Source organism: Phalangium opilio, unplaced genomic scaffold (genome assembly GCF_054372755.1).
Source record: "Phalangium opilio isolate 3A_F unplaced genomic scaffold, DU_Popi_V2 ptg000113l_1, whole genome shotgun sequence".
In the NCBI taxonomy this organism is placed as follows: Eukaryota; Metazoa; Arthropoda; class Arachnida; order Opiliones; family Phalangiidae; genus Phalangium; species Phalangium opilio.
Genome location: NW_028324209.1, coordinates 8,827,120 through 8,854,563, shown reverse-complemented (window position 1 = coordinate 8,854,563; position 27,444 = coordinate 8,827,120). Strand labels below are relative to the sequence as shown.

Below are 27,444 nucleotides of genomic sequence, written 5' to 3'. Positions count from 1 at the left end.
GGCAAAATTTGGTCAGGGATAACCTGGAAAAGTCAGGGATTTTCAATGTAAAAATTTCGTACGAACCCTGAGTTTAAGCCTCTATTATCATATTGATAAGCTTTCTATTAAAAATTCGTCTGCTTTTGTTAAAACTTCGATAAAGTGTAATGAGTCTGGAATTTAACTAAGTTTTATTTTCAAAGTGATTTGATTATTGTATAAATAATGATGTGGTAAATATATCATCAAAGATTACCTACCATCTTGAGCGTTACAAAGTATGCGAGGAAAGGTTTAGAATGTTAGTCTCGTTTTATTCTTAGTAAGCGAATAAATTCTTGCTTGTATTCTGCCCTCTCTTTGCTTTTTACGGAAGAATGTGGAGCAAAATAAACTTTCTCAACTGGGGAGGAATTTTTATATCAACGGGGTAATCTTCCCTTGAACTCAACAAAACATTTGATTGATTGGGTGAAAATTGAAAATAAAAGTCTGTGTTAACGTATCTGAATTTAAATGGTGGTGGTGGTGGTGGTGGTGAAAATGGGGTTTAACTTTGTTTTTCATCCAATTTCAATCATTTGTTTTTATCAAATCAATTCATCTGATAAAGAATGTAAAAGGGAATGTAGGAAACTTTTCGTTTAAACAAAATAAATATACTTACATTTATCTACAAAATCATAAACATTTTTTATTTGAACCTCCCAACTATATTTATTTTCAGTTACTAGAGTGAAATTTTTTATGTCTAATTATTAACCCTATGCCTAAGGGAATGAGTTACCTTAGCCTAAGGGGCATGGGTTGCCTTATCCTTAGTTGATTTAAAATCTATCTACACGAGTCCTTAAAAATAACATTGAAAGCGTTTCATTTTATCTTGAAAGGATTGTTATTTATGAATTACTTTCGGGTTGGTATAGAATTTCTTTTGTTAAAAATAAATGGTTCAAAAGCCCGAAAAATACTTTTCATCAATGCAGGTAGGCATGTATGGGTTTTTTGTACGACAGAGTCTTTGTACAATTTGTAACTCAAAGCCTACCTGAAAAGACGTATAAAGTCTGTCAATTTCCGGCTATGTACATGAAATAGTACCTCTTATCAGACTTCTTTTTTTTTTCTTCAAAGATAATATATCGAAAATTTTAGAAACCAGAGTTCCCAATTTTATACTGAAAAATTGAAAATTCGTAACAGAAAATTTTATATATTTATTTTTTTTTCAAATGGGATCTGTTTGTATGCCTAAGGACATAAGAACATAAGATATGTTCCATAAGTTTATCACTGGTTATTGAGAGCTTGTCATGAAGTGACGTAGGTGAAACTTCATCATAGATTCTCGTAAAGCCAGCGACGCCTGGTGAGGCGCTGTCAAAGGCTTAGAAAAGACTAAATAGGAAGGTGCATTGCAAAACCGAGTGTAGTCAATTCTCCCTTGTTGTTCTCGAACTATAGCTCTCAATAGGTCTTTAGCATTTCAAAGTATAGGTAGTGTCATCATACTTATGGAACAGATCTTATAAACTTTCGCTAAGGATAAGTTAACAGCCCATTTTCTTATAAGAGCCCTCGTTTTATTAGAAAAATAATACTTTGGGATTGAAAAACGAAGAGAGAAAATTAAATTAGATGATTATTTTTAGCGAAATTAGAGTACGCTTTTTGTTCTAAAAGTGCCCCGAGGTATTTTTTGATACCAAAACCAAACTTAGAGCAAACACGTTTGGCTAATTAAAAGTGCCGTTATAATTATTTCTCTCGCGTTCGGCGAAAACTGTAAAGTGCATTTCTAATCGTGCCGAGATTAAACTATACTCAAGTTGTATACACACTTAAATTTCCCTAGTGAATTTTCAAAATATTTTGGTCGAAAAGTTTCCAACAAGGTTAATTTCTAATTATTTTCTCAACGAAATTATAAATTCAAATTTTGTAAATCTGTGCCACTGGTGATTGTCCTCATTACACTTCATTGAGCAGGGTTCGTACAACACTGGAGAACTTGCATGGAAATATCTAGGGAAATAAATTTTTAACTAGATTTTATAATAGCAGAAGGGGATAATTGAAGAAGGGTGACTCTCTACATTCTCTTAATACTTTAGTTATGTAACATGATTCTTCCCAGGGCTCATGCATGCACCTTTTTGTTTGCTTATCTGCTTATCAAACTTCAGGTGGAAATCGCACCGTGCTAGGGTGAATTCTGCAATTGTTTTTTTTTTACTAAATCCCCAGCAATCATCCCACTAATGAGGGAACTATTTATCGCGTATGTGATTCGGTTTAGTAACCTTGCTTCAAATGTTGAGGGATATGTGGAGGAATCATGTTACAATTAACCCGCTTTGTGGTGCGTACACTTCTCTCGAAGAGAAGTATTATATGCTTCTGATAGTACTTAGAAAAATTCAGGGACATTTTTGAGAGGCTCGAGTAAGTTTGTCCTGAAGGGGTTGCTATAACAGAAAGCCAGCACTCCACAAAAAACCCACATCAACAGTTACCTGGAAATATCAGAGAAATACATGGGTATAAAAACCTAGAAATATCAGGGAAATCGGTTTTCCAAAAGATGTACGATCCCTGTGTAAAAATAAAAATTAGAAGCTAATCCAATCAACTTCATCCATTAAAGCGGATTTTTAATTTTTAATTCGTTTAAAACATTCCAGGAAAATTCGATTAAAATTTACACCGGGATTTGTGTGGCTCGAAAACATGGCCGACTGCCCACATTTTATGAACTTTTGGAGTTTACTAAGAAACGAGAGTAATTCTTCTATGGAAGACGAAAGTCCGAGTGACGACTCAACGGTGACGTCAGCGGGGTCAAATGGAACCGAATCTCCGGGAACTCTTTCAGCCGCCGGTTTCCACTTGACCGCCGCTATCCTACTTTTTATCGCTTTGATTGGAGGAGCCAGCAATTTGACCGTCATCATCCTTCTCGGACGGAATAAGCAACTTTTGACACCCATGAACATCATTTTGATGAATCTGAGTATCTCTGATTTTTGCATCTCAATCTTTGGGAGTTTGACCAGTTTCGTGGCGGCCATTTATCAACGTTGGATTTACGGCGAGATTTTGTGTCAAGTGCACGGATTTTTTATGACGCTAACTGGTAAGATAAATGAATTTTTGATAAGCATTTTGATTAAGTTTAGATTCGGAAGGCGCTCTGGTTTTTTAAATTTTAATATACGGTAATTGCCCCCAGGTCGGGTAAGACTTGAAATTCTCGAGAATGGGTTGTAAATATTGTATTAATCTGTTAGTGATTAGCCCCTCGAACTGAACGTCGTTCTAGCGACTCCCCTTTTCTCGTGGTTTCACTTTTAAGAATGGTTCAAAGGAATGCAGTCACTTTTATCGACTTAACTCTTAAAAACCTCTCCATATTGCTTACGTTTCGACAGAACCCATGTAAGTTTTGAGAACATACGAATCTTAGTTAGATTTATGAGTTGAAACTTTTGTATTGGGTCGTTTTAAATTTGCCCCTTGAGAAAACCTACCTGAAATCATGGATGACATAGCCAAATTTAATCTTCATAATTATAATTTTATTATATGGGTTCTTGGTTTCAAGCATTAACATTATAAAATATGCACATATAAATTATATGGAGCGGCTCTATATATACTTGAAATGCTATTTAAGCGAGAGAGAATTTTTCTTCCGAGATCTCGGTTCGGTTTCTAATTAGCATTGTTTTATTGATTGGATTTTGCAGCAGCTCGGTTCGAAATTGATTAGAATTAATTGGCCATATGTCTAATCAGCGCCACTAGCGGATGGTCTGAAAACTACTCCCATAGAGTCTAGGTATACTTAAGCGGGTTTGCAGAATTTCCGCCAGGTGGCTCGAACGCCGCGCCATCTGTCGGAAATTCTGCAAACCCGCTTAAATATACCTAGACTCTATGGGAGTAGTTTTCAGACCATCCGCTAGTGGCGCTGATTAGACATATGGCCAATTGATTCTGTTCATCTTAATTGCGTCTAACCCTTGAAGGAGGCGGGAAGGGGGTCTTTAAATTTTACACTAATTCTCTCTCTCTCTCTCTCTCTATCTATCTCTCTCTCCCCCCTCTGCCTCTCTCTCCCTCCCTCCCTCCCCCCTCTCTCTCTCTCCCTCCCTCCCTCTCTCTCTCCCTCCCTCCCTCTCTCTCTCTCTCTCTCTCTCTCGCTCTTTGTGATGCAATTGTCTAATTTGCGTATGAGGCACGCGTTAAATTGGTGGAGAAATTGTTATGCAAATTTATATCTTCTCGAATCATATCATGTAATTAGCTACGTATTAATTATATATATAGAGAAATAAATTTTACAGCCGTTTAATACGATGGTGGCTTGAGTTTTAATAGCAATTAAGAATATCATAAATATATTATAGAACAGATGGTGCAACTCGTTTAGAAATTCGGGAACCGGTGTTGCGAACTTTACTCTTAGAAGAAAAACGTTACGTAACATTCAATGTAGGAAAGGTTACGGGTTTTGGTCAAAAATAATACAAGCGGGGAAATAAATTTAGTTGTTTTCTTGCTCTTTTGGCGGTTTGCGGTTTGTTTTGCCTCAAAATTGTGGTTTTCGAAGTCAATGTTTTACGTGACTATTCGATTATTTTTAGAAGAGAAGTGAACACTACAGGGGCTGGGTTATTGGATGGTCACATTCTTGGGTTATTTTCATCTTGACAAGAAGTACCGCAAGAAGCAGTGCGAGTTGGCTAGCCTTCCGCGTGTGTAGTGAAGTCGAGCTCCATCTGGCGTTAGCTCTAAAAGTGAGGGGAATTACCCATGATGGTGGCCTACTGCCTGTCTGTTGGGTTGGTTTATCTGCAAGTAATTAATGTAATGGACTATCATGTTGGAAAGAAACACGTTGCGGGAAAGGTTAGAGGTTTTGAACAAAAGAACACAGCAAGAAGTATGATTTCGGTGTTTTCTTTAATAGTCTTTTAGTAATTCGGTTTTTTCCCAGAAACTTCTGTTTTTTAGGGAAAGAATTATGAGGGTGAAGACTATATGCGCGTGTTTTCTACGTTTTATAGTAGTTTAGATCGAGGAGGTAGACGCTTTGGATCTCTGTGTACACCTGAGTTCAAAAGAGTTCACCTTTGACAGTGCATTGAGTTCAAAGCCTTCGGAACTCACAGTTCACCTTTGACAGTGCATTGAGTTCAAAGCCTTCGGAACTCACAGTTCAGCTTTGACAGTGCATTGAGTTCAAAGCCTTCGGAACTCACAGTTCAGCTTTGACAGTGCATTGAGTTCAAAGCCTTCGGAACTCACAGTTCAGCTTTGACAGTGCATTGAGTTCAAAGCCTTCGGAACTCACAGTTCAGCTTTGACAGTGCATTGAGTTCAAAGCCTTCGGAACTCACAGTTCAGCTTTGACAGTGCATTGAGTTCAAAGCCTTCGGAACTCACAGTTCAGCTTTGACAGTGCATTGAGTTCAAGACATATTGTACACCTGAGTTCTCAAGTGTCTACCCCCTCGGTTTAGATGTTTGTTTCGCCAAAAAAATTATGACTTTTGAAATGTCGTTACGTGGTCAAAAGCGACTCGAAAAGTGTATGGTTGTTCTATATATCGGTGTTTTTTATGTTTCGAATGCAACGTGTTTGTGTAGAGTTCCGATTCCGCAGCACCACCTTGTTCTTGTTCTATAGCTTGTAATTCCGTCCATCCGGAAAAGGTAGATGATTTCCCTAAGGTTTTGGTTTCCAAGTTAGATACTCGGTTTTACTCGAATTACCGGATCGTGACAATGAGATATCTGTTCCCTTTAACGGAATCTCACTGTATCATAGCAGGCGCGTCTCAATCGGAAGAGTGTATTGTTTCCGACCTTCAACCGGAAATAAGTCTTAAGGAAATTGACAATCTTACTGTATCTCACAGTTTTGCTTATTATTTGAAACGCTGCTATCTGATTGGTTTACAAAAACAATTCACCTGGTCTTTAGACGCTTATGAGAAGGAAATCCTGGTATGTCAGTCGTCCCCTTTACACGTTTTGGTTCTTCCAAACCACGTGTCTCATTACTAGTAGCCAATCTTATCGCAATTAAGGTTTCATGAAATAAATTAGGTTTCTCTGTCCAGAATTTGATTTTAAAATTCATTCGAAGGTATATCCTGGATGTTTCACTATGCAGATTGGGAGAATCCATAAGAAATCACTTCACCCTCTCTTTAAATGGCTTATTCCTCGAATTCATTTAAACCCACCGTCTCCTTTCTCAGTCGTTGACCCCATAGTTCGTAAAATTTAATAACCTCCGTGCCATTCTTTATGGCTGATCCCTAAAGAAAACAATCTTGTTGTATTTGAAATGAGGAATTAATTTATAAGCTGGATTGGAACCAAATAACATATACAGAAAAAATCGTTTGAGATTTTTTTTGTGTGTATTGATCTGGCTAAGCTAACGGGAAAGAATTTCGTGTCTATGTAGACACTAAACATAAAATCGTCGTTAGGCCCATACTTATTAAATTGCTGCTCGGTGTTGTTTTTTAGAAGCTAAACGTTTTTTATAACGTTCAAGTTCAATAAAATGATGCTTAATTAGGGACTTTTCATTAAGCGAAGATGCTAGGGTCTTGCTAGAATATGACGTTCTACACAGCCTTAATGATTAGTGGTTCGACACCTTCCCAACCTTTAGTAACTCAACCAAACCACTGCTAAACCAAGTAACCTAGTGTTACTGGTCAAATTAGAAAGTGATTGAATTGTAACTCATATGGGTAAGGATCGTGCAAACAAACAGACAAACCACTTTCGGAAATTTATACAGGGTGTTTCTGATAAGTCAGGGCCATAAATTAAGGGTGATGTTCTTTGGGTGCACGATTATGAGTCGAAAATACTTTTATGACATTTTGCCTTCCGGGCCCCTTATTTTCGAGTTAAGATTGTTAAGATTGTCAAGAGTATTTCACGGTTGACCCGTTAAATTTAATTAAGAAACTGATTGGCAATGATTTCTAATTTAATTTAGGGGTCATCGCCTAAAACACTCAAATCAAATCATAACTCGAAAACAGTGTATTTTAGGGCAATCAAAATGGAGATAGAAGTTACATTTTCGACTCAAAATCGTGCACCCAAAGAACATCTCACTTAATTTATGGCCCAGACTCATCAGAAACACCCTGTATAAGATTTTATAGATGTTAATTTGGATATACGATCGGCGACTATTTCATCCATCCATCTTTTAAACTATTTTTTCTGACTCCCAAATGAAATAGAGGACGTTTGAAATCTAATATAAAAGTTAAAATATTTATTCTTTTTCAAATTTCCATGAATTACAAATGACCCATATCATATCACACACGGGGTAGGAAGGGGGGAAACCGTTACACTTGCCTTTTACATAATCCCCGAATATCATCGTAAAATGAAGGAAAAATCCCAAGGTTATAGATGATGTAAAACTTGAGCAAAATTTGAAACTTTTTGATAGCGAAATGTCAACGAAATCCCTCTTGTCAATAAAACCAGTCCTTTTTTTGATGCTGTGTCTTCCTCGGTCAGGGACAATGGGGTTTTTGCCCGTTCTTTCTCTTACGGAGTTCCATTTTTTTCTTATATATTATTATTTTTTCTTCTCTCTTACTTAAAGTGTGCTTGAAGATGAATGGAATTTTCTTATTTTCTTTGCGAGATATTACTAGGAAAGAAGTTAGTTTTTTTGCTAGCTCTTTAGCTTGTTACGTACCCTAGGCATTTTTATTATTATTATTTCCTAGTAGGGATTTTATAATACACTAGAAGCAAAGGCACCCGGCGTTGCGTGTTGTTTCATTTTTATTAGTTTTCTGGCCGCCATTTTTAAAGATGGATGGCAAATTGAAAGCCCAAAAGTTATAAAGCCCATATAGGCAACCATGCAGTGTATGTACTAAATCTGTTGAAACTCGTGGTTGTTAAGAGTCGTTATTCCGTAAAGAAGGGGTAGGTTACATTTCTGGGTGCCATTTTTCAAGATGGCGCCGGATTTTTAGTGCTTGCCTATATACTACTGCAAAATTTTAGTCTTCTAAGTAAAGCGGTTTGAGCTGGGCGTTGATTATCACTCAGTCAGTCAATTCAATACTTTGACTTATATATAGGTATATATTTTTAATTAATTATTGAAGGTTGCAGGAATAAGGTACTATAGTTTTCTTAAAAAAGGTATCTTAGTATTTCCGTATTTTATTATAATAAATTCAGTTTTCTTAATGAATTTAAAAGAAACGATTTTTTTCAAGTGCAAAAGAAAGTTTTTAAATTTTTTATTAAAATGGCTCGGTCTCTTTATTGGAATATCTCGAAATTCAATTGTACCATATACGTATGATTTTATTCGGTTAGGTGCCGCTTCACAAGTTACGTAACGCGAAAAATTGGTAATCTTCGACACCCTCTATACTCGTAATAAAAAAATTGGGAAGACTCCCACGTATCACTTAATCTAAATCTAATTTCTGGAAAAAATATACCTTGTTAAATTTTGTTTTCTCTTGAACAATGCTAAATATATTTAAAAACAACTTTTTATTGCGCAAAACGCTGTAATATTCGATTTACTAGCTAGTGTTGATTTAGAGATCCATGATCTACTGGAGTCAGAAAAAGAAAATGGTATTATTGACATTTCCAGACCCTACTAAACTTTCCCCCTACGGATCTGTATTCTAAAGGGAATACACTTTATCCATAATCCTTGTTCAGTGAATCTGAGAGTGATTATCTTTACCTCTCTTATTTTCGTCTATTTTTCTCCCAAATGTCGTCGGAAAATAGACTAATCTCTAAATGCGATGCATTTTGACTTTTTTATAAATTATTTTTGCGTGACATTTTCATTTTGCTGTAACCGCAGGGATAGATTTAATTTTAGAAGTAGGAATGGAGAACAGAGTAATCTGGGCGCGCGTCAAAGTCCCGGACCCCCTTCCACGCGACGGAGGGGTATGAAAGAAGAGGCGGGGTCATAGCGACAGAGGTAAAAAGGAATTGCGTATTTTTCGCCGTCCCCGTCAGTAACGTCATCAAAACGTAGTTTAAGTGAGCCAATAAGATAATTTAAACTTTTCGTTACGTGTTGGAGGGAGGGACTCTATACTGGGCTATGAGTCGGAATGAAGTAAATACTAACCACCGTTCTCCATTCCTGCTTCTAAAATTAAATCTATCCCTGCTGCAACAAATATAAAGTAACACGTAGTCAAACTCCCATCTGCACTTTACGAAAGTTATAAAACAACCGCTTATATTTTCTCCTTCTTTTCAGTTCAAACTACGTAAGGTAGTGTTAATATAAACCTCCAATAAAATTAGTTAAATTTAATCTACTAGTATTTCTTATTTCATAGCAGGTCCTAAAAATTATTTTTAATTAATCAAAAAGAATTTTAAGAACCCTCTAAAGCTAGCCGTATTCTAATTTTATCTAGTAATATAAAATTATATTAACTTTTAATCTTCAAAGGAAATTTCTCTCATTAAAAAACTATCTTTATCTCTGTTCAGAATTTTTACAGAAATCCTTTTTGAAACAAAAAAAAAAAAACTCCCGAAAATTCCATTTTCTCTAAAGCTCTAGCATCAGAGGTGGCCAACACGGGGCCCGCGGTCCCCATTCGGCCCACCCAGTTTTAAATTACGGCCCGCGAACCAAACCTATTATTAATTGTTTTTGCGGCTTAAGTCTCAGAAATTTCGAAAGCTGTTACCATAAAAAACCTCTTCAGTTTCCTGTAGTAGTATATATTTTTGATATAGTTACTCCTTGTATATCCAAAAGGTAGGCCACTCCTGCCGTGTTTAGCTTGTACTTCTAAAAGAAGGTTGAATAACGAAGGAAATCTTAAAGTGAACTAGATTAATTTTAATATAATTTTAATATAATTTAAAATTAATTTAATTCAAGAAAAAAAATAATTCACCTTCGACATTTGCATGTAAGACCGATATATTTCGTATTTTTTTTTACTTTTCGTAAGAATAGTAAATAAGGCTTACAAGCGTTAATACAACTCGCTGAAACATCAGAGTTGATTTTTAACCAAATTTTAAACTTGCAAATTAAAGGCCTAAAATATTCGAAATTAATTCTACCATTTTTTTTTCTGCGTTTTTCCGAATTTTGAATAACACCAACCTTTTAACCCTAAAATTCCCATAAATAATATTGTTTCTATTTAAATATAAAGTGTTAAACGATATTATGAATGAATTTGTACTTAACTACGGTTTATTATAATTTAAATTCAGCTTAAAACAGTCGGTACAAAGTTAAGCTAGGCTTTATTTTATATCTAACCTTGATTCTAGCTTGATATCTGCTATCATTTCAACCCGATTATTTTCTCCATTTTGATGTACTTTCAATATGAAACCAGAAACCAAACCAGGTCTTTTAAATTCAGCTTAAAACAGTCGGTACAAATATAAGCTAGGCTTCATTTTATTTCTAGCCTCGATTCTAGCTTGATTTCCGCTATCATTTCAACCCGATTATTTTCTCCATTTTGATGTACTTTCAATATGAAACCAGAAACCAGGTCTTTTAAATTCAGCTTAAAACAGTCAGTGCATAGCTAAGCTTGACTTCGTTTTATCTCTAACCTTGCTTCTAGCTTAATATCCGCTATCATTTCAAAACGATTATTTTCTCCATTTTGATGCACTTTCAATATGAAACCAGAAACCTGATCTTTTAGTTTTCCCATAAGAAATGGAAAAAAAATACTACCGTAAAAAGGAAAAAATTGCATCTTGAAATTTTGGGGAATAGCTTTTCGTTCCCTAAAGGCTGTATAATGTATATTGGAAAGAGTGTTTTGATTAAGGACGTGAGGTTCTCTGACAGACTCTTTCAATTGCGGTATATATAGATTTTTTGGCGAATCGTATTTTGAAATAACAGGTGTTACTGGCAACCCGCTTCATGAAGAGAGGAATAAGTTTTGATTTTGGTTAGTTTTTGCCGCCCTAAACTTTTTCCATCAATTTACCAAGCTTCTCCAAAAAGGCGATCTTCAATCTCACTCTCTCTCTTTCTCTAAAGGCTTTTTTTTGCGAAAGATTGTAGACAATTTGAGATTAACCTAGGGATAAATATATATATATACAGGGTGTTTTTGATAAGTCTGCATTGAATTAAGGGGAATGTTCACAGGACGATTTTGAGTCAAAAATGTTCTATGACAATTTGACTGCCGGCCGAGCATGCACTGTTTTTGAGTTAAGATTTGAGTGTTTTAAATGTACTTAAAATACTTTGTACAATCTTAGCTCGAAAACAAGTGTCCCGGACTGCAAAGTGTCATAGTCATAGAACCTTTTCCACTCAAAATCGTTAAAAAGAACATCACCTTCAATTTATGGCAGACTTATCAGAAACACACCGGGTAGAGAAAGAGAGATTGCGAAGTCCACTTACTGACGGATTGACCACTTGATCCAGAACCCCCTTGAAGTTGAGCCACGATTTTGGAACTGGTTTTATAGACTAGTTGAATTTAACTACGTCATACTCAACTATCACTAAATATGTTACGAAATATTATTATTAACTCTGAAGACTACATTTTGTTCCTTTCTTTTTAGCCATCTTTAACTGTTAATGAATTCCATTGAACTGCTCGGAGTGCTTTGGAAAGTATTTTTTGCTTACTCCATTGGTAAATCGAGATCACCTCTCGCTCGGATTTCACGTCTTGAATTGAAAACACGCATTAGCTATAAAAATTGTTTGGTTTCTTACTTTCACCAAGAAGTGATATCTAGTTTACTAGGGAGAAGGTAAATAAATTCGCCACATTTATAGCTTCATCTCCAGTCCAATCGTAGTTCCGGAGTTAATCCCCGCCGCCTCTAAATTACAACTAGCATATCATTGGTTCTTAAAAACTCACGTCAACGCGACGCGTATGACCAAAATTACCCATTTTCCGACTGAGGAGAGGCGAAATAGCCCGGCCTCTTTTTACGCCCCCCCCCTTTGTATTTTGAAAGGGGGACTGGGACTATGGCGGGCGAATACTGAGGCATCTTATACTTTCTCCCTAATAAACTAGATATCCCTTCTTGCTTTCACTATATACAGTGTTCACTTCTAAGAAAGTAATCCAGACTTTCAAAACATTTTTTTCTTTACAATATTCCAAAAGAGAATATTCTTTATAAAAGATCGTGGATATCATGTTTAACTCATATTCAATCTTTTGAATTTTTTTCTTTAAAAAAATTCTTAATGGAAGGTTTTTTTTATAAAAAAGAATGTGTATTTTCCTTTTGATAAAATTTTATGGTTTTAAATGAATTTAATACCTTCTTCTAATTTTCAAAATTGAATTAAAAAAAAGAGATTTGGTATTAATAACATATTTTGCCCAAGATTTTGAAAAATATTTATCTAATTATTTTAATATAGTAGAAAATTAATATTGGTTTGATTTTTTTTTTCGTAAATTAATACTAGCGTCAACTTATATATTTATAAGGTTATTTTTAAACGTGACATTCAGTCCGTATCCATGGCAACGAACTTCTATTTTTTTCATGGACTTAAAAGAAGTTTAAAGCACCATTTTTCTCCATTATAGTTTTATTATAAGAGTTACACCTGGGAAACGTATCTCGTAATATTAAAATATAACTTCAAAAGGAAGTCTGGAATTCTTTCTTCCAGCATTAGCAACCAGTGTTATTTTTGTATACTTTTAAAGCTAGAAAGAACCGTGGTGTTATGCCTCGTGATCTCATACATAATACACACTCGTATGCGCTATGGTTACAAATATAAAGTGTTTCCTAAGTTTTGACATTTTTATTTAGGTTCAGGGTTCGTACAAATCTGGAAAAACCTGGGAAGTTTAGTAAAGTTCGTTGAATTCATTGATATTTTATTATTTAGTGACTCAGTTTAGTTGAAATCAGGAATATTTTTAATTATTTAGTGACTCAGTTTAGTTGAAATCAGGGATATTTTTAATTATTTAGTGACTCAGTTTAGTTGAAATCAGGGATATTTTTAATTATTTAGTGACTCAGTTTAGTTGAAATCAGGGATATTTTTAATTATTTAGTGACTCAGTTTAGTTGAAATCAGGGATATTTTTAATTATTTAGTGACTCAGTTTAGTTGAAATCGGGGATATTTTTAATTATTTAGTGACTCAGTTTAGTTGAAATCGGGGATATTTTTAAATATTTAGTGACTCAGTTTAGTTGAAATCGGGGATATTTTTAATTATTTAGTGACTCAGTTTAGTTGAAATCAGGCATATTTTTAATTATTTAGTGACTCAGTTTAGTTGAAATCGGGGATATTTTTAATTATTTAGTGACTCAGTTTAGTTGAAATCGGGGATATTTTTAATTATTTAGTGACTCAGTTTAGTTGAAATCGGGGATATTTTTAATTATTTAGTGACTCAGTTTAGTTGAAATCGGGGATATTTTTAATTATTTAGTGACTCAGTTTAGTTGAAATCGGGGATATTTTTAATTATTTAGTGACTCAGTTTAGTTGAAATCGGGGATATTTTTAATTATTTAGTGACTCAGTTTAGTTGAAATCGGGGATATTTTTAATTATTTAGTGACTCAGTTTAGTTGAAATCGGGGATATTTTTAATTATTTAGTGACTCAGTTTAGTTGAAATCGGGGATATTTTTAATTATTTAGTGACTCAGTTTAGTTGAAATCGGGGATATTTTTAATTATTTAGTGACTCAGTTTAGTTGAAATCGGGGATATTTTTAATTATTTAGTGACTCAGTTTAGTTGAAATCGGGGATATTTTTAAATATTTAGTGACTCAGTTTAGTTGAAATCGGGGATATTTTTAATTATTTAGTTATAACGAAATTATTTTGATAAGCTTAAATTTCATGATGGGGAACTAACTTTCGCTATAAACATAAAATCCTAAGCCCGGGTAAGCTCACGTAACTTTCACTATTGGGGTTAGTGAGTAAATTAACTTATGGTCAATTGGTTGTCTAGGGGTTTTGGTAAAAATTAAGATAGGGGGAAACAGATTTGGAGTTTGCCAACAAATCATTTAATAACAATAATAATTACTTAAAAAATAAGAATAAGACTTATCAACTTAATACTAAAAGTATAAACATGCACACTTAATCATAACATGCAAAATAACATGCACACTTCATGCAAAATTATAACTTTAAATAATCAACTTAAATTAACGATCCTAACATAACGGTTTTAACATTTAACTAACATTAGAAATAACCACATAAGGGTTTTACAATTAAACCTAAAATAATGTTAACCACATAAGGGTTTTTACATTATCCCTAATATAATTTTGACCACACAAGGGTTTTAATCTCATTGTTCAAGAGTTCTAATAAATAGTCATAACCTCCAATGGAGTTATGATAAGAAGCCTCGGGAGGCGAATTAAATGTTTGGGGTACTTATCGCATGGTTGATTTCACAACGGAGTAGCGTGGGCTGGTACGGGCCCTGGGTCCCCGGTAACGGCGTACGGCAATGGACGGCATGGAGCGGTTACGTAGTGCGTCCTCGACTGGTATACAGGAACGACAGCATGGAGCGGTTAAATACGTCCTCGGTTTAGTCAGCGGTAACGGCAGCACGGAGCGGGCGATAATGTCCTAGGGCACGAGCCCCACCAAGATAACTTTGGTACTGCTTCCAGGTTCCATCAACCGAACTTAAAAGTTTTCGCGCTAAGTCTTTCATAAACCGAACTTAAAGGTTTTCGCGCTAAGTCTTTTTCCGCGTTAGGGCCTAAGTATTAAAATACGTGGCATAGTTTCGGGACCGTCCTTCTCGTTCACCAAGCGTTACGATTCTCCTTTCTCTATTGTCCCAGTTCAGCTTTTATAAGATATTGGTGTCTTCAGGCGCACCAATCACCGTTCGACTTTCTAGGGTCTTTTAGACCCACGTGACCCAATCATATGTCGACAATTTGAAGTCTTTGGATTACGTCCGCATTTTTCGTAGCCCTGGTGGTCAGGAATTATTTTCGCGTTTTCCCCATGACCTTTGGGGTCATGGGCCGCACACCTTCTCTTTATGAGAGTCGGTAACAATACACTTTTTAAAAATAACATGTTTACAAACTAAATATAGCACTTGAGGTTAACAAAAATAGCATTGGCAAATAGGGTTGACAAACTCCGTTTTCTGGATAATAAAAGGGGGTAGGCTCCTATGGGCTCTCACTAACTCGAACAGATTCGTTACGCGAGAGAATTGTACAGGTGGGGTGGACGTCATGGCCATTGACGTTCCACTGGGAAAATTTGAATTTACCCATCGAATGCAGGTGTGCGACCAGCGCTTTACCTTGCCTTCGAGGGGTTTTCTTAAAGGGAAGATGGAATAATAAGATTTATTCAAGGGAGGGTGAAATAATAAATTGTCGTTACAATTCCCCCGGGACTAATGTCGACGTCCGCGGAGACCTACGAAAACTAAGGGTAATAAAAATAAATAAGCTAAACACAAAAACAAAAACAAAAAAAAATTTTAAACTAAAACAAAGGGAATATCAAAAATTGAGGTACGAGGGTATTATCTACATTATTTACATACGCGTAATGGTTTAACTATTTACAGCCATGAAGTATGTTAACGGTACTCATGGGACGAGGGGTTTTTAATACTACGAAACCGTCTCAAAAGCATCTGGTGCACCAAAATTTTGAAAGAAAAACAAATTCTAACAAAAAAAAACAACTAAGGGAACTCCCAAAAGTAGAACCCAAAAAAAAATTCACAATCACACAAGGATTGGCTTGACCCTTCCAGTAGTTGGGTCACGTGGACGCAAAACGCGACCATGGGGAGTTGGATCCTCGTCATGTTCAGCGATATCAAAAGTATCTCCTATAGACGGGTCGCTAAAATCACTATTTATAATGGTGTTACTGGAACCAGTAAAGCTAAACATGGGATTGACCCTAAGGAAATTTTGGGTTCCAGTTTCTGTATTTTTAAAATTCCCAAAAATTAGAGATCCCGTGTTAGCTGGTTTTTCTATTGCTGCGACTGATGGGGCGGACCCTGCGATTGATTGGGGGCGCCCCCTATTCCGTTTCCCGAATTTTTGCCTTTCTTTTTGTCTTGACAATAGGGGCGAATATGGCCTACTTTATTGCAATTAAGGCATGTTACGTTCGGATTGAAATAGGATCCAGTTCCTTTGGAACCTTGAGACGTGTCATTAGACGGTGGGTTTGGAGGTTGAAATCGGTTCTTGTTTTGAAATTGTTTATTGGAATTAACATAATTCCCATTGGTAGCAACGTTTGCAGCCTTGGAAGGCGCGGGTTTATTAGTGCTTTCTTCCCGACGTTCTTTAAGAACTATCTGTTCAACTCCATACGCATCGTCCAACAATTCCCTAACGCTAGTGTACCTCTTAGTCATTAAATACTTTTTAATATCACTCCTAAGGTTTCTCTTAATGGCGTCGGCCTGTTTTCTATCTGACCAGGGAATATTTAGCTGGCTAAACCACTTCTGTAAGTTATCGGCGTATTCACCAACCGTTTCGTGGTAACGCTGAGTTCTTTCGTTAATTTTATCCTGCAGGAAGTCATCATTTGCTTCCCTTTCAAATCTATCCCTCAAAGCTACCTCAAAATCGGTAAAACAGTTAAAGGGGGATTGATCCGCGTACCAATCTGAAGCGGGACCGTGCAAAAGCGAGGGTACCCAATCCCTAAGAAAAATATCTTCCTCTAAACCGTGGGTGGCGCGCATTTGTTTAGCTCGGCGCAAAAACTCTTTCGGACCAGGGTCCGTGGGTTTTCCCGTGTAAGAGGGCGCGGGGAAGGGATTTGAATAAACAAACTGAGCTCTAGCTACTGGAGCCTGATTATTGAAAATAGCTTGGGCTTGGTTTTGACCACCTAAAATTCCACCTGCATTGTGGGAGGCATTAGTTATGGTGCTAGAATTACCGCTAGCATTATTTTGACTTTGATTGTAACCAGAATTATTGGTTATAGTGCCAGAATTAGTCCATGCCTGAGGAATTTGAGGCGCCAAACCAGATTGATGGGTATGCAGTAGACTAGAATTCATGCCTACCAGTGGGTTTTGCTGCGTCGCCCCGGAAGCACTAGGTGGGGTCACTTGCGTTGGTACTAAATTAGCTAACAAGGAGGGTGACTGCGGGGGAGGAGTATTATTTTGAGCGATAGACGCTTGCAATGCATTCAAAGACGTTTGATATTGTAGCTGTTGAGCAGCCATTTGATTAATTTGATTAAGTAACGCGGTCAAAACGTCCGCAGGGACAGTGACCGTAGCACCTGGCGCAGTCGTATTACTATTATTTTGAATTAAAGCCTGAAGAGAGGCTGTACTGCTATTCGCACTAGGATTAGCAGTTTGGCTAGAGGACGGGCCTACATTGATATTTGAATTTCCCTGAGAAGGGGGTAAAAGGGGAGCCTGTTGATTAGGTACTCCTACATTCATGTTTAAATTTCCCTGAGAGGGGAGTAACGGGGGTGTCTGTTGGTTAGTTACTCCTGTTGGGGTTGGCGAGCTACTTCGAGAAGGGGGGTTACTGCGTACTAGAGGCATTGTTTTCGCTATTTGGCGATTCTGATAACGAGCGTTACGAGACGTTCTACAATGTTCTATATCTTGTTCGTCAAATCGACTATAAATATTAACCTAACGAATAACCCTTGCTGCCTAACTTTAAAAAAAAATGTAACTTCCTGGAATAGTCAAGTCTATCCACAAAAGGGTAATCAAGCACACAAAAGGTGACTAAGATTAATAATAGTAGCAACAAAAGTGCCAAAGACTACCAGGGAGTTTTTGAGACGATTTAAGTCATAAATACGAATTTTAAAATGGTCATTAAAAATTTAATTAGGAAGATCCCGGACGGACCCCCAATTTATAACGAAATTATTTTGATAAGCTTAAATTTCATGATGGGGAACTAACTTTCGCTATAAACATAAAATCCTAAGCCCGGGTAAGCTCACGTAACTTTCACTATTGGGGTTAGTGAGTAAATTAACTTATGGTCAATTGGTTGTCTAGGGGTTTTGGTAAAAATTAAGATAGGGGAAACAGATTTGGAGTTTGCCAACAAATCATTTAATAACAATAATAATTACTTAAAAAATAAGAATAAGACTTATCAACTTAATACTAAAAGTATAAACATGCACACTTAATCATAACATGCAAAATAACATGCACACTTCATGCAAAATTATAACTTTAAATAATCAACTTAAATTAACGATCCTAACATAACGGTTTTAACATTTAACTAACATTAGAAATAACCACATAAGGGTTTTACAATTAAACCTAAAATAATGTTAACCACATAAGGGTTTTTACATTATCCCTAATATAATTTTGACCACACAAGGGTTTTAATCTCATTGTTCAAGAGTTCTAATAAATAGTCATAACCTCCAATGGAGTTATGATAAGAAGCCTCGGGAGGCGAATTAAATGTTTGGGGTACTTATCGCATGGTTGATTTCACAACGGAGTAGCGTGGGCTGGTACGGGCCCTGGGTCCCCGGTAACGGCGTACGGCAATGGACGGCATGGAGCGGTTACGTAGTGCGTCCTCGACTGGTATACAGGAACGACAGCATGGAGCGGTTAAATACGTCCTCGGTTTAGTCAGCGGTAACGGCAGCACGGAGCGGGCGATAATGTCCTAGGGCACGAGCCCCACCAAGATAACTTTGGTACTGCTTCCAGGTTCCATCAACCGAACTTAAAAGTTTTCGCGCTAAGTCTTTCATAAACCGAACTTAAAGGTTTTCGCGCTAAGTCTTTTTCCGCGTTAGGGCCTAAGTATTAAAATACGTGGCATAGTTTCGGGACCGTCCTTCTCGTTCACCAAGCGTTACGATTCTCCTTTCTCTATTGTCCCAGTTCAGCTTTTATAAGATATTGGTGTCTTCAGGCGCACCAATCACCGTTCGACTTTCTAGGGTCTTTTAGACCCACGTGACCCAATCATATGTCGACAATTTGAAGTCTTTGGATTACGTCCGCATTTTTCGTAGCCCTGGTGGTCAGGAATTATTTTCGCGTTTTCCCCATGACCTTTGGGGTCATGGGCCGCACACCTTCTCTTTATGAGAGTCGGTAACAATACACTTTTTAAAAATAACATGTTTACAAACTAAATATAGCACTTGAGGTTAACAAAAATAGCATTGGCAAATAGGGTTGACAAACTCCGTTTTCTGGATAATAAAAGGGGGTAGGCTCCTATGGGCTCTCACTAACTCGAACAGATTCGTTACGCGAGAGAATTGTACAGGTGGGGTGGACGTCATGGCCATTGACGTTCCACTGGGAAAATTTGAATTTACCCATCGAATGCAGGTGTGCGACCAGCGCTTTACCTTGCCTTCGAGGGGTTTTCTTAAAGGGAAGATGGAATAATAAGATTTATTCAAGGGAGGGTGAAATAATAAATTTTGTCGTTACATAGTGACTCAGTTTAGTTGAAATCAGGCATATTTTTAATTATTTAGTGACTCAGTTTAGTTGAAATCGGGGATATTTTTAATTATTTAGTGACTCAGTTTAGTTGAAATCGGGGATATTTTTAATTATTTAGTGACTCAGTTTAGTTGAAATCGGGGATATTTTTAATTATTTAGTGACTCAGTTTAGTTGAAATCGGGGATATTTTTAATTATTTAGTGACTCAGTTTAGTTGAAATCGGGGATATTTTTAATTATTTAGTGACTCAGTTTAGTTGAAATCGGGGATATTTTTAATTATTTAGTGACTCAGTTTAGTTGAAATCGGGGATATTTTTAATTATTTAGTGACTCAGTTTAGTTGAAATCGGGGATATTTTTAATTATTTAGTGACTCAGTTTAGTTGAAATCGGGGATATTTTTAATTATTTAGTGACTCAGTTTAGTTGAAATCGGGGATATTTTTAATTATTTAGTGACTCAGTTTAGTTGAAATCGGGGATATTTTTAATTATTTAGTGACTCAGTTTAGTTGAAATCGGGGATATTTTTAATTATTTAGTGACTCAGTTTAGTTGAAATCGGGGATATTTTTAATTATTTAGTGACTCAGTTTAGTTGAAATCGGGGATATTTTTAATTATTTAGTGACTCAGTTTAGTTGAAATCAGGGATATTTTTAATTATTTTAACTTAAAGTTAAGAAATTCCTAGGTATTTAAATTTTTACTTTACTAAAAAAAATGCTAGGGGCCTAGATATTTAATTCATACCTAAAATTCAGGCAATAAAAACCTTCCCATTATCTTATCTAAACACGCGAATTAATGCATTGTTGCGCCTGTAAATTTGTGTGAAACGATATAAAAATATCAAGGAAAAATCGTGGTTCCCAAAGATTGTACGAACCCTGAGAAAAAGTCCCAAAAATAACAACAACAAATATAACGTTATCTTTAATGCAACACCACTATTCCATTTTACACCAACGGCAGTTGCTTAAAATGACTGTACTTTTCTCTATGGATAAAAAGTACAACTTGCCATTGCTGGGCGAAAAAAAAAAAAGAATCCACTAAACATCACTACGATACCTAAAGAAAATCTGTCTTTATTTTGTAAATATTCTACACCTCACCTAGGAATTTTTTCTTTTTATTTCAGATATATTGGAGATTATTAAGGAAGCTCCCATAGGTATTTCCCTCTAGAAATTCTTTACTCGCGAAGAATTCAAGTTATTTTTTTGATTTTCCCTGGGAACCGTTACTAACATTTTTATTTTTCTGTAAGAATTTTGGTGTGGGTGTGAAAGGGAAAAACACTATATGAGAATTTATTCGTATTTTAAGCGTTTTACTTCTTTTGGGCTTTTAGGATTGTTGCCTTTTTTATGTGAAGAAATGATATTTTCTTGTTAAAAGATAAAGATAAGGAAACGGTTTGGGATTTTAGATATTTTAATGGACAATTATTTTTTTCTTTGGATTTTTAGTTAATGGTTTTTATGTTTTAATGTTTTTTTTTGTTTTTTTAATACTTATAAATAGTACGATTTACATTTTAGAGAGATTTATTATCAAAATAATCCCTAAAAATATTATATTTTTCAGAGGGTACTCAAAAATTCAATATTAAAGGTTTTACATATATCAAAGTTAATACCAACAAATAAATCCGCTAGATTCGCTATAAAATATTCGGTTTGAGTATTTAGTTTAAAATTGTACGGTTTAAACAAAATAATAATAATCCCAAAATGTTATATTTTATTAGAGACTAGTGTACTAAATATTAATGAGTTGAGGTATATCAAAGTTAATACCAAGAAATATGGCTACTAGATTCGCTATAAATAATTCGGTTTGAAGTATTAGCTAAACAAATGAAATAGCAATAGGGCTGGGCTTTAAGAAGGCTCCTCCCTTTTTACATCTACATGGTGGAGGATTTTATTAAGTGGAAGGCTAGTGGGGGAGTAAAGCTGATTGGGCAAGCAGGGGTGTGACGTTTTATAGGAGGGGTTTCTCCTATACTGCCGGGTCCCTATAGTCAAATGTTTAAGCTGTTTTAGTAACTTATCATGGCGCCATTTTTCAAGATGGCCGCCGTGGATTAAAACGCTAGCTTGTAATTTTAATTATTGAGAGAGGGACGATGCACTCAAAGCGCTGCGCTACAACCAAAGCTCTACTGATGTGCACCCCAAGCATTTTAAACCACAAAGAGGTCCGGTAGCTGTAATTGAAACGGAGAAATCGGAGAACTGTTCCATATAGAATGCTTATCAAAACGCTCAAACATGAGAGCCTGGAGATAATCAGGACAACATGGGAGAGTGGTTTCCTTATCTTCGTGATATAGCCTGCCTACAATACCCATCAAATGCAGATGTCTGTTAAGCCGGCAGTGTCCAGTTAGGAAACAAGTAGCCACACTTAGTTTTTGGTTAGGGCAAGAAACTCCTTTGTTCTCGAGTTACACGGGCCATTGAATCTCTGACCATTCATGTTAAGGCAGAGACGCGCTTGACGCGCTGACGTTTGACTGTGTATCAACTGACGAATGATGCCATAGGGGATTGGAACTGCAGGCTCCCATACAATGAACTTATCCTCGGCCCACTTTTTTTGCCTAACATATCAGCCATTCTTGGTGGGCATCTGTTTTACTTAAGAATACCAGAGCTATTCCCTACAAACAAAAATAGTTGCAGCATCGTAAGGCAAGGGATTATGGGAATACAGTTAGTCAGTGAGCGAGTTGAGAATCGCAAATACAGTATATAGATTATATTTATTTATTTATTTATTTATGTATTTATTTATATATATATATATAAAATACTATAATATAACTTAGTTTTGACCATCAGTGACTTAGAGTGTATACAGAGGAATGAGTTTTTAAAAGAGATACGCGTACTTAATTATTAATTTAGTCATTAGAAATGTTCATGAAATTTACTTTTCACATTACACTGAGCCCCTTTTAAAACGGAGAGGAGCATTTAAATTTCTTGGAAGTAGTTTAATTTAAATACGTTATGCAAAATTATGAATGCATTTCAGTTTTTGTTTTAAATTCAGTTTAAGATTTCCAGGTTAGAGTGGAAAGTCACGTAGCTCTAGTTTTTGCATCGATGGAAAGCATGAATATAGGGGTATTACTACTAATGCTTTTTCAATACAGCCCCTGTAGAAATGTTTCACCCGCTACACACCTAAGTTCAGGGAGAAGCTACAGTGCAGGCTGAAAATATTATTTGCTTTCTTTTTTTCCTGTATATATTAATGTTACACTCGTCTGAACTCAAACTAGTTAAAACATTACACTTAACTATCCTTGCTTTTACATTTTATAACGCTCTATTCCCACGTGTACTTAATTATTAATTTAGTCATTAGAAATGTTCATGAAATTTACTTTTCACATTACACTGAGCCCCTTTTAAAACAGAGAGGAGCATTTAAATTTCTAAAAAGTAGTTTAATTTAAATATGTTATGCAAAATTATAAATTTATTTCGGCTTTCGTTTTAAATTCAGTTTTAAGATTTCCAGGTTAGAATGGAAAGTCACGTAGCTCTAGTTTTTGCATCGATGGAAAGCATGAATATAGGGGCAATACTACTAATGCTTTTTCAATACAACCCCTGTAGAAATGTTTCACCCGCTACACACCTAAGTTCAGGGAGAAGCTACAGTGCAGGCTGAAAATATTATTTGTTTTCTTTTTTTCCTGTATATATTAATGTTACACTCGTCTGAACTCTAACTAGTTGAAACATTACACTTAACTATCCTTGCTTTTACATTTTATAACGCTCTATTCCCACTCCGTGCTTAATCATTCTTGATTTTTTTACCATGGGTTTAACAGAAAGCCAGACAGTTTATAATGGGAATTTCTTATTAATGCGTTTTAATTATTTAAAGTTTGTGTTTCGTAGAATTTGTCGCGTTGTTTTAGGGATTCTACTAGTACTACATTTTTTATAAAGGTTAGTTTGTCCCAAGGGATGATGCAAAAATATATTTAGCTTAAATAGTTTTCTATGGCTTCTCTGATATGAAAGTTACGATTTTAGAAATATAGGCTACGGTTAAAATACTTTATTTGCTGTTTTTTGTCTTCCGTAAATGCTTCAAACAAATTGTACTTATGTATGCCAAAAATTTGGGTTTAGATTTGCAAAGTTCTGACTTCCCAAAGTTTCTCTATGTTCTGGCCCCCAGGGTGTAGTTTTTTTTTTTTCAATTTCAAATGTTGTTATCCAGGTTGACGTAGACCCAGGTATTTGTTGCTACTGAGTAGATGACAGTTTTATCTATCACACCGGCAAAATACTTCCCTTTAGCGTTGAAATTTCCATTTTCCACGTTTTGACATCCCATTCACCACGTGACAAGCCGAGGGGGGGCGTAAAAATGAAACCTAGTTAGTGTACATTAAAATAGTAAGTTGTATGCTACTTCATTTATTGTATGCAATATTTAAAGGAGTAAAACTTCCAGTACCGAAACCTACTTTTTATGTACTAAATACTACTCTTTTCCAAGGTTGGATTTTACTATAGTAGTGTTTTTTATGAAGAAAAGATTAAGGTGATTTAAAGACCTGTCTGTTGGAATACGAAAAGCTTGTTTTTAACATATACCAAAGCCAAATTTCTTTCAATTACTCACGTTTCAAGAGAGCAAAAAACACACTTTTTCGTATATTTTTTTTAATTTGGTTTTTGCTTCATTCTCCTCTGACTCTTTCCTCATTTCCCAATTACGATAAAATAAATTTTTTTTTTCAAATTGGAAGTAAGTTTATATTTGAAAAATGATATTACTATCTCCTTAATTAAATTAGAAATCATTGTCTTTCAGTTTCTTAATTAATTTTAAGGAGTCATCCGTAAAATACTCCATTCTTAATTAGAAAACAGTGTTCCCTTAGGGCAAAATGTCATAGAACATTTTCGACTCAAAATCAAGCACCCAAAGAACATCCCCCCTTAATTAATGCCAGACTTATAAGAAACACCCTGTATAATCTAAATATAAATCTTTGCCTTTTGTAATAAAAGGGGTTTGCTTATATTCTTAAGCGATGTTTTTACAATATATTGTAGAGAGCTTTGATTTCTTGGTATTTGAGACGTTTAAACTAGGAAGGGTACCTTAGTTTGAACAGAAGTGAGATGAGACCAGAAGTACTGAGCTAACCAAATTCTTCACTCGGCGAAAGTGAATATTCTTGATAACACACCAACGGTTGGCCCTCTAGTAACGGTTTCTGAATTTTCCCTCCAAAACGTGAGACGCTCGCGGCGGTAGACAGCCGAACTAGATTCAAGTACAGGCGTCCGTGTTCCGCGGCTTTAGTTCGAGGGGAAGGGGGTAGGAAATTTTTTGGAACTCGACCAATTTTTTCCTCTGTTGTGTAGGCGCGATTGAAGCGGCATAAAATCCTTAAATTTGTTCACTAGTGCCAGGATCTATTACCAATGCTAGAGCCCTTCACTTCTGGTTTGAACGCACCATAAATACTTTAGGGTCCCCGGCAAAACTGCAAGGAATTTAAATTTGAGATCCCGGATTGCGAGTCAACCCTTAAGGTATGTCGTAATAATGACAAAGTGTATCGAACGTGCCAATAGTCCATTCTATTTACGTAATAATTACATTGTGACTGCAATTTACACCTAAAGTCACATTACTCTATAATTAATATTACTTTGAAATGATACCGTGTAGAAGGATAGGTCCCCTCTCTTGTCTCTATTAGTCTAAAGCTCGGAGATAAGATATATAATGGATCTATACACACGGTATCATTTTAGGGTGATATTTATACTACGGCGTTAATCCCAAGTCTGGACGTATTTAATCTCCGTGTCTTATGACACGTTCGCTGACTCTAATTAAACCGGCTGCTTTGTTAATTTTAATTGCGAAAACCAGAGCGCCTTAATGAATTTGAAACTCCTAAGCGAATAATTTTCTAATTATAATTATAATTTCATTTTTATTATTCTGTTTTTAATTATTAAATAGGAATGACGGCGATTGGAACTGTAACCGCAGTTTCGGTGGAAAGATACTTGTTAATAACGACTCCGTGTCGTTCGGCTATTTTAACAATTCAAAGGTCAATCGGGGTCATAGCCAGTATATGGGTTTACGCTTTATTAATGGCTATCCCGCCCATTTTTGGTTGGAGTCATTACGTCATCGAAACGCCTGGAATCGCTTGCTCCATTGATTGGGAAACGGCGTCCATAGTCAACGCCACCTACATTACTTACCTTTTTGCCTTTGGCTACGTTGGCCCTATAATCATCATCTTGTATTCGTACATCATGCTCATAAAGTCCATTAAAAACGTGAGGATGGTGTCATTACCGCTCTTTTCAAAAGTATATAGATATAAAAACCAAAAGAAAAAAGTGTACTCATTCTATATACCTTTGGTCTTATTCCTGATTGACCGATTAATGGAAATGTACCACCCATTTAATTGACCATATCAAGAATATCGCAATGTTTACACGTAATCTATAAGGTCGGTTTGATTGAAAACTGATTTTTAATACTTGATCAGTGTCCAAAAATGTCTGGCAAAAGCAAGGCCAGTCAATCCGAGCAAAAGGTCACGTGGATGGTGACCTTAATGATATTCTGCACCATGTTCGCTTGGACACCTTACGCCGTAACGGCTCTGATGGCGTCTTTCGGATACGGTCATTTGATAGGTCCAGTAGCGGCCGTTTGTCCCGCCCTTTTCGCTAAAACAAGCGTCATTTATAATCCTTTTGTCTATTTTCTACTAAATCCTCAGGTTTGATTGATTATTGTAAACAGAAATAAAAATTTATAGAAGTGACACTTGGATTTAATGTAACGCCGCTATGATGCTTTGAAATGTGGAAGAGGGTTGCGTCAAATCCCGTATTGACGTCGTGGAGACGGGGGAGATAAATATTCCCAGTGTCGCTTCTATTTTCATTTTTTTTTTTCTGATTGAAGGAGTAGATATAGAAGCACGCATTGCACTCTATGTTATACATTTTCGTAACAATCATTAGAAATTTTGGATAAATTTTCAATATTTTTGTTTTTCAGATTCGTACCGCTTTTATGAAAACCTTGGGAATTGGTTTACCATTAGAATCTGAAATTGCTAGCGTTAATACGAACCAAGGTTCAAATACAGCTTACACCTTGGGTGAAGATACGTTAAAAATGGTTAAAATGAGTGAAGGAATTTCAACTATAAGTGGAAATCAAGTTTAGGGCTTTACTAACGTCGAATTTAGGATTTAAAATTAATCATTCAGTTTGAGAGAATAAAAGGCTTAAAAGCTTTCCACCATTTAGGAGACTTAACATGAATTGATAATAATGAATTGCTGACAGTATTCATGGGAGGAAATTAGAAATTCCCGCTCACAAAAGCAAATGGAGGCGTAAAAATTTAAAGGAAAATTTCAAGCTTGACCATCTACAATATTTAAGTTTAACTATAAGTTAAATTTATTTAATGGAGCCTATACGTTAGACCTCTCTGTGAAAATTTTCTAGTCGGCGCTTTTCCTTAATATGAAGTTAATTAATTCCCCCTTAAAACATAACCAGGGACCATATCATATATATTTAAAGGTTTGGGGGGGGGGATTTTAATAAAATATTTTGAAAGGTCATCGTAGATTAATTTTGAAAGGTCATCGTAGATTAATTTTGAAAGGTCATCGTAGATTAATTTTGAAAAGTCATCGTAGATTAATTTTCAACGTAGTCGAATAATTGCTTTAGGAATTAAAATTAAGCTAACATTTGCTCTAAAAATGTTCAAAGTGCCGTTCTTATTTTGATAAAACGCTTCAGTGGCGTTGTTTTATTTAACAAAAGAGATTTTGAGAACCGCTAAG

The 27,444-nt window shown here is 35.7% G+C and overlaps 1 protein-coding gene across 1 annotated transcript; it reads left to right on the top strand.

The window, feature by feature from the left end:
* Positions 1–150: 150 nt before the first annotated feature.
* LOC149623787 (rhodopsin-like) lies at positions 151–27,444 on the top strand. The gene is made up of 5 exons (XM_089853045.1): positions 151–283; positions 2,667–3,118; positions 25,571–25,899; positions 26,118–26,354; positions 26,639–27,444. Coding segments are annotated over exons 1-5 (1,191 nt in total). The 5' UTR covers positions 151–281; the 3' UTR covers positions 26,810–27,444.

Excerpts from the sequence above, each read along its gene's own strand:
- LOC149623787 (XM_089853045.1), top strand. Across the intron at positions 3,119-25,570 it reads ATTTTTTATGACGCTAACTG|GAATGACGGCGATTGGAACT; the intron begins GTAAGATAAATG and ends ATTATTAAATAG. Across the intron at positions 26,355-26,638 it reads ATTTTCTACTAAATCCTCAG|ATTCGTACCGCTTTTATGAA; the intron begins GTTTGATTGATT and ends TTTGTTTTTCAG.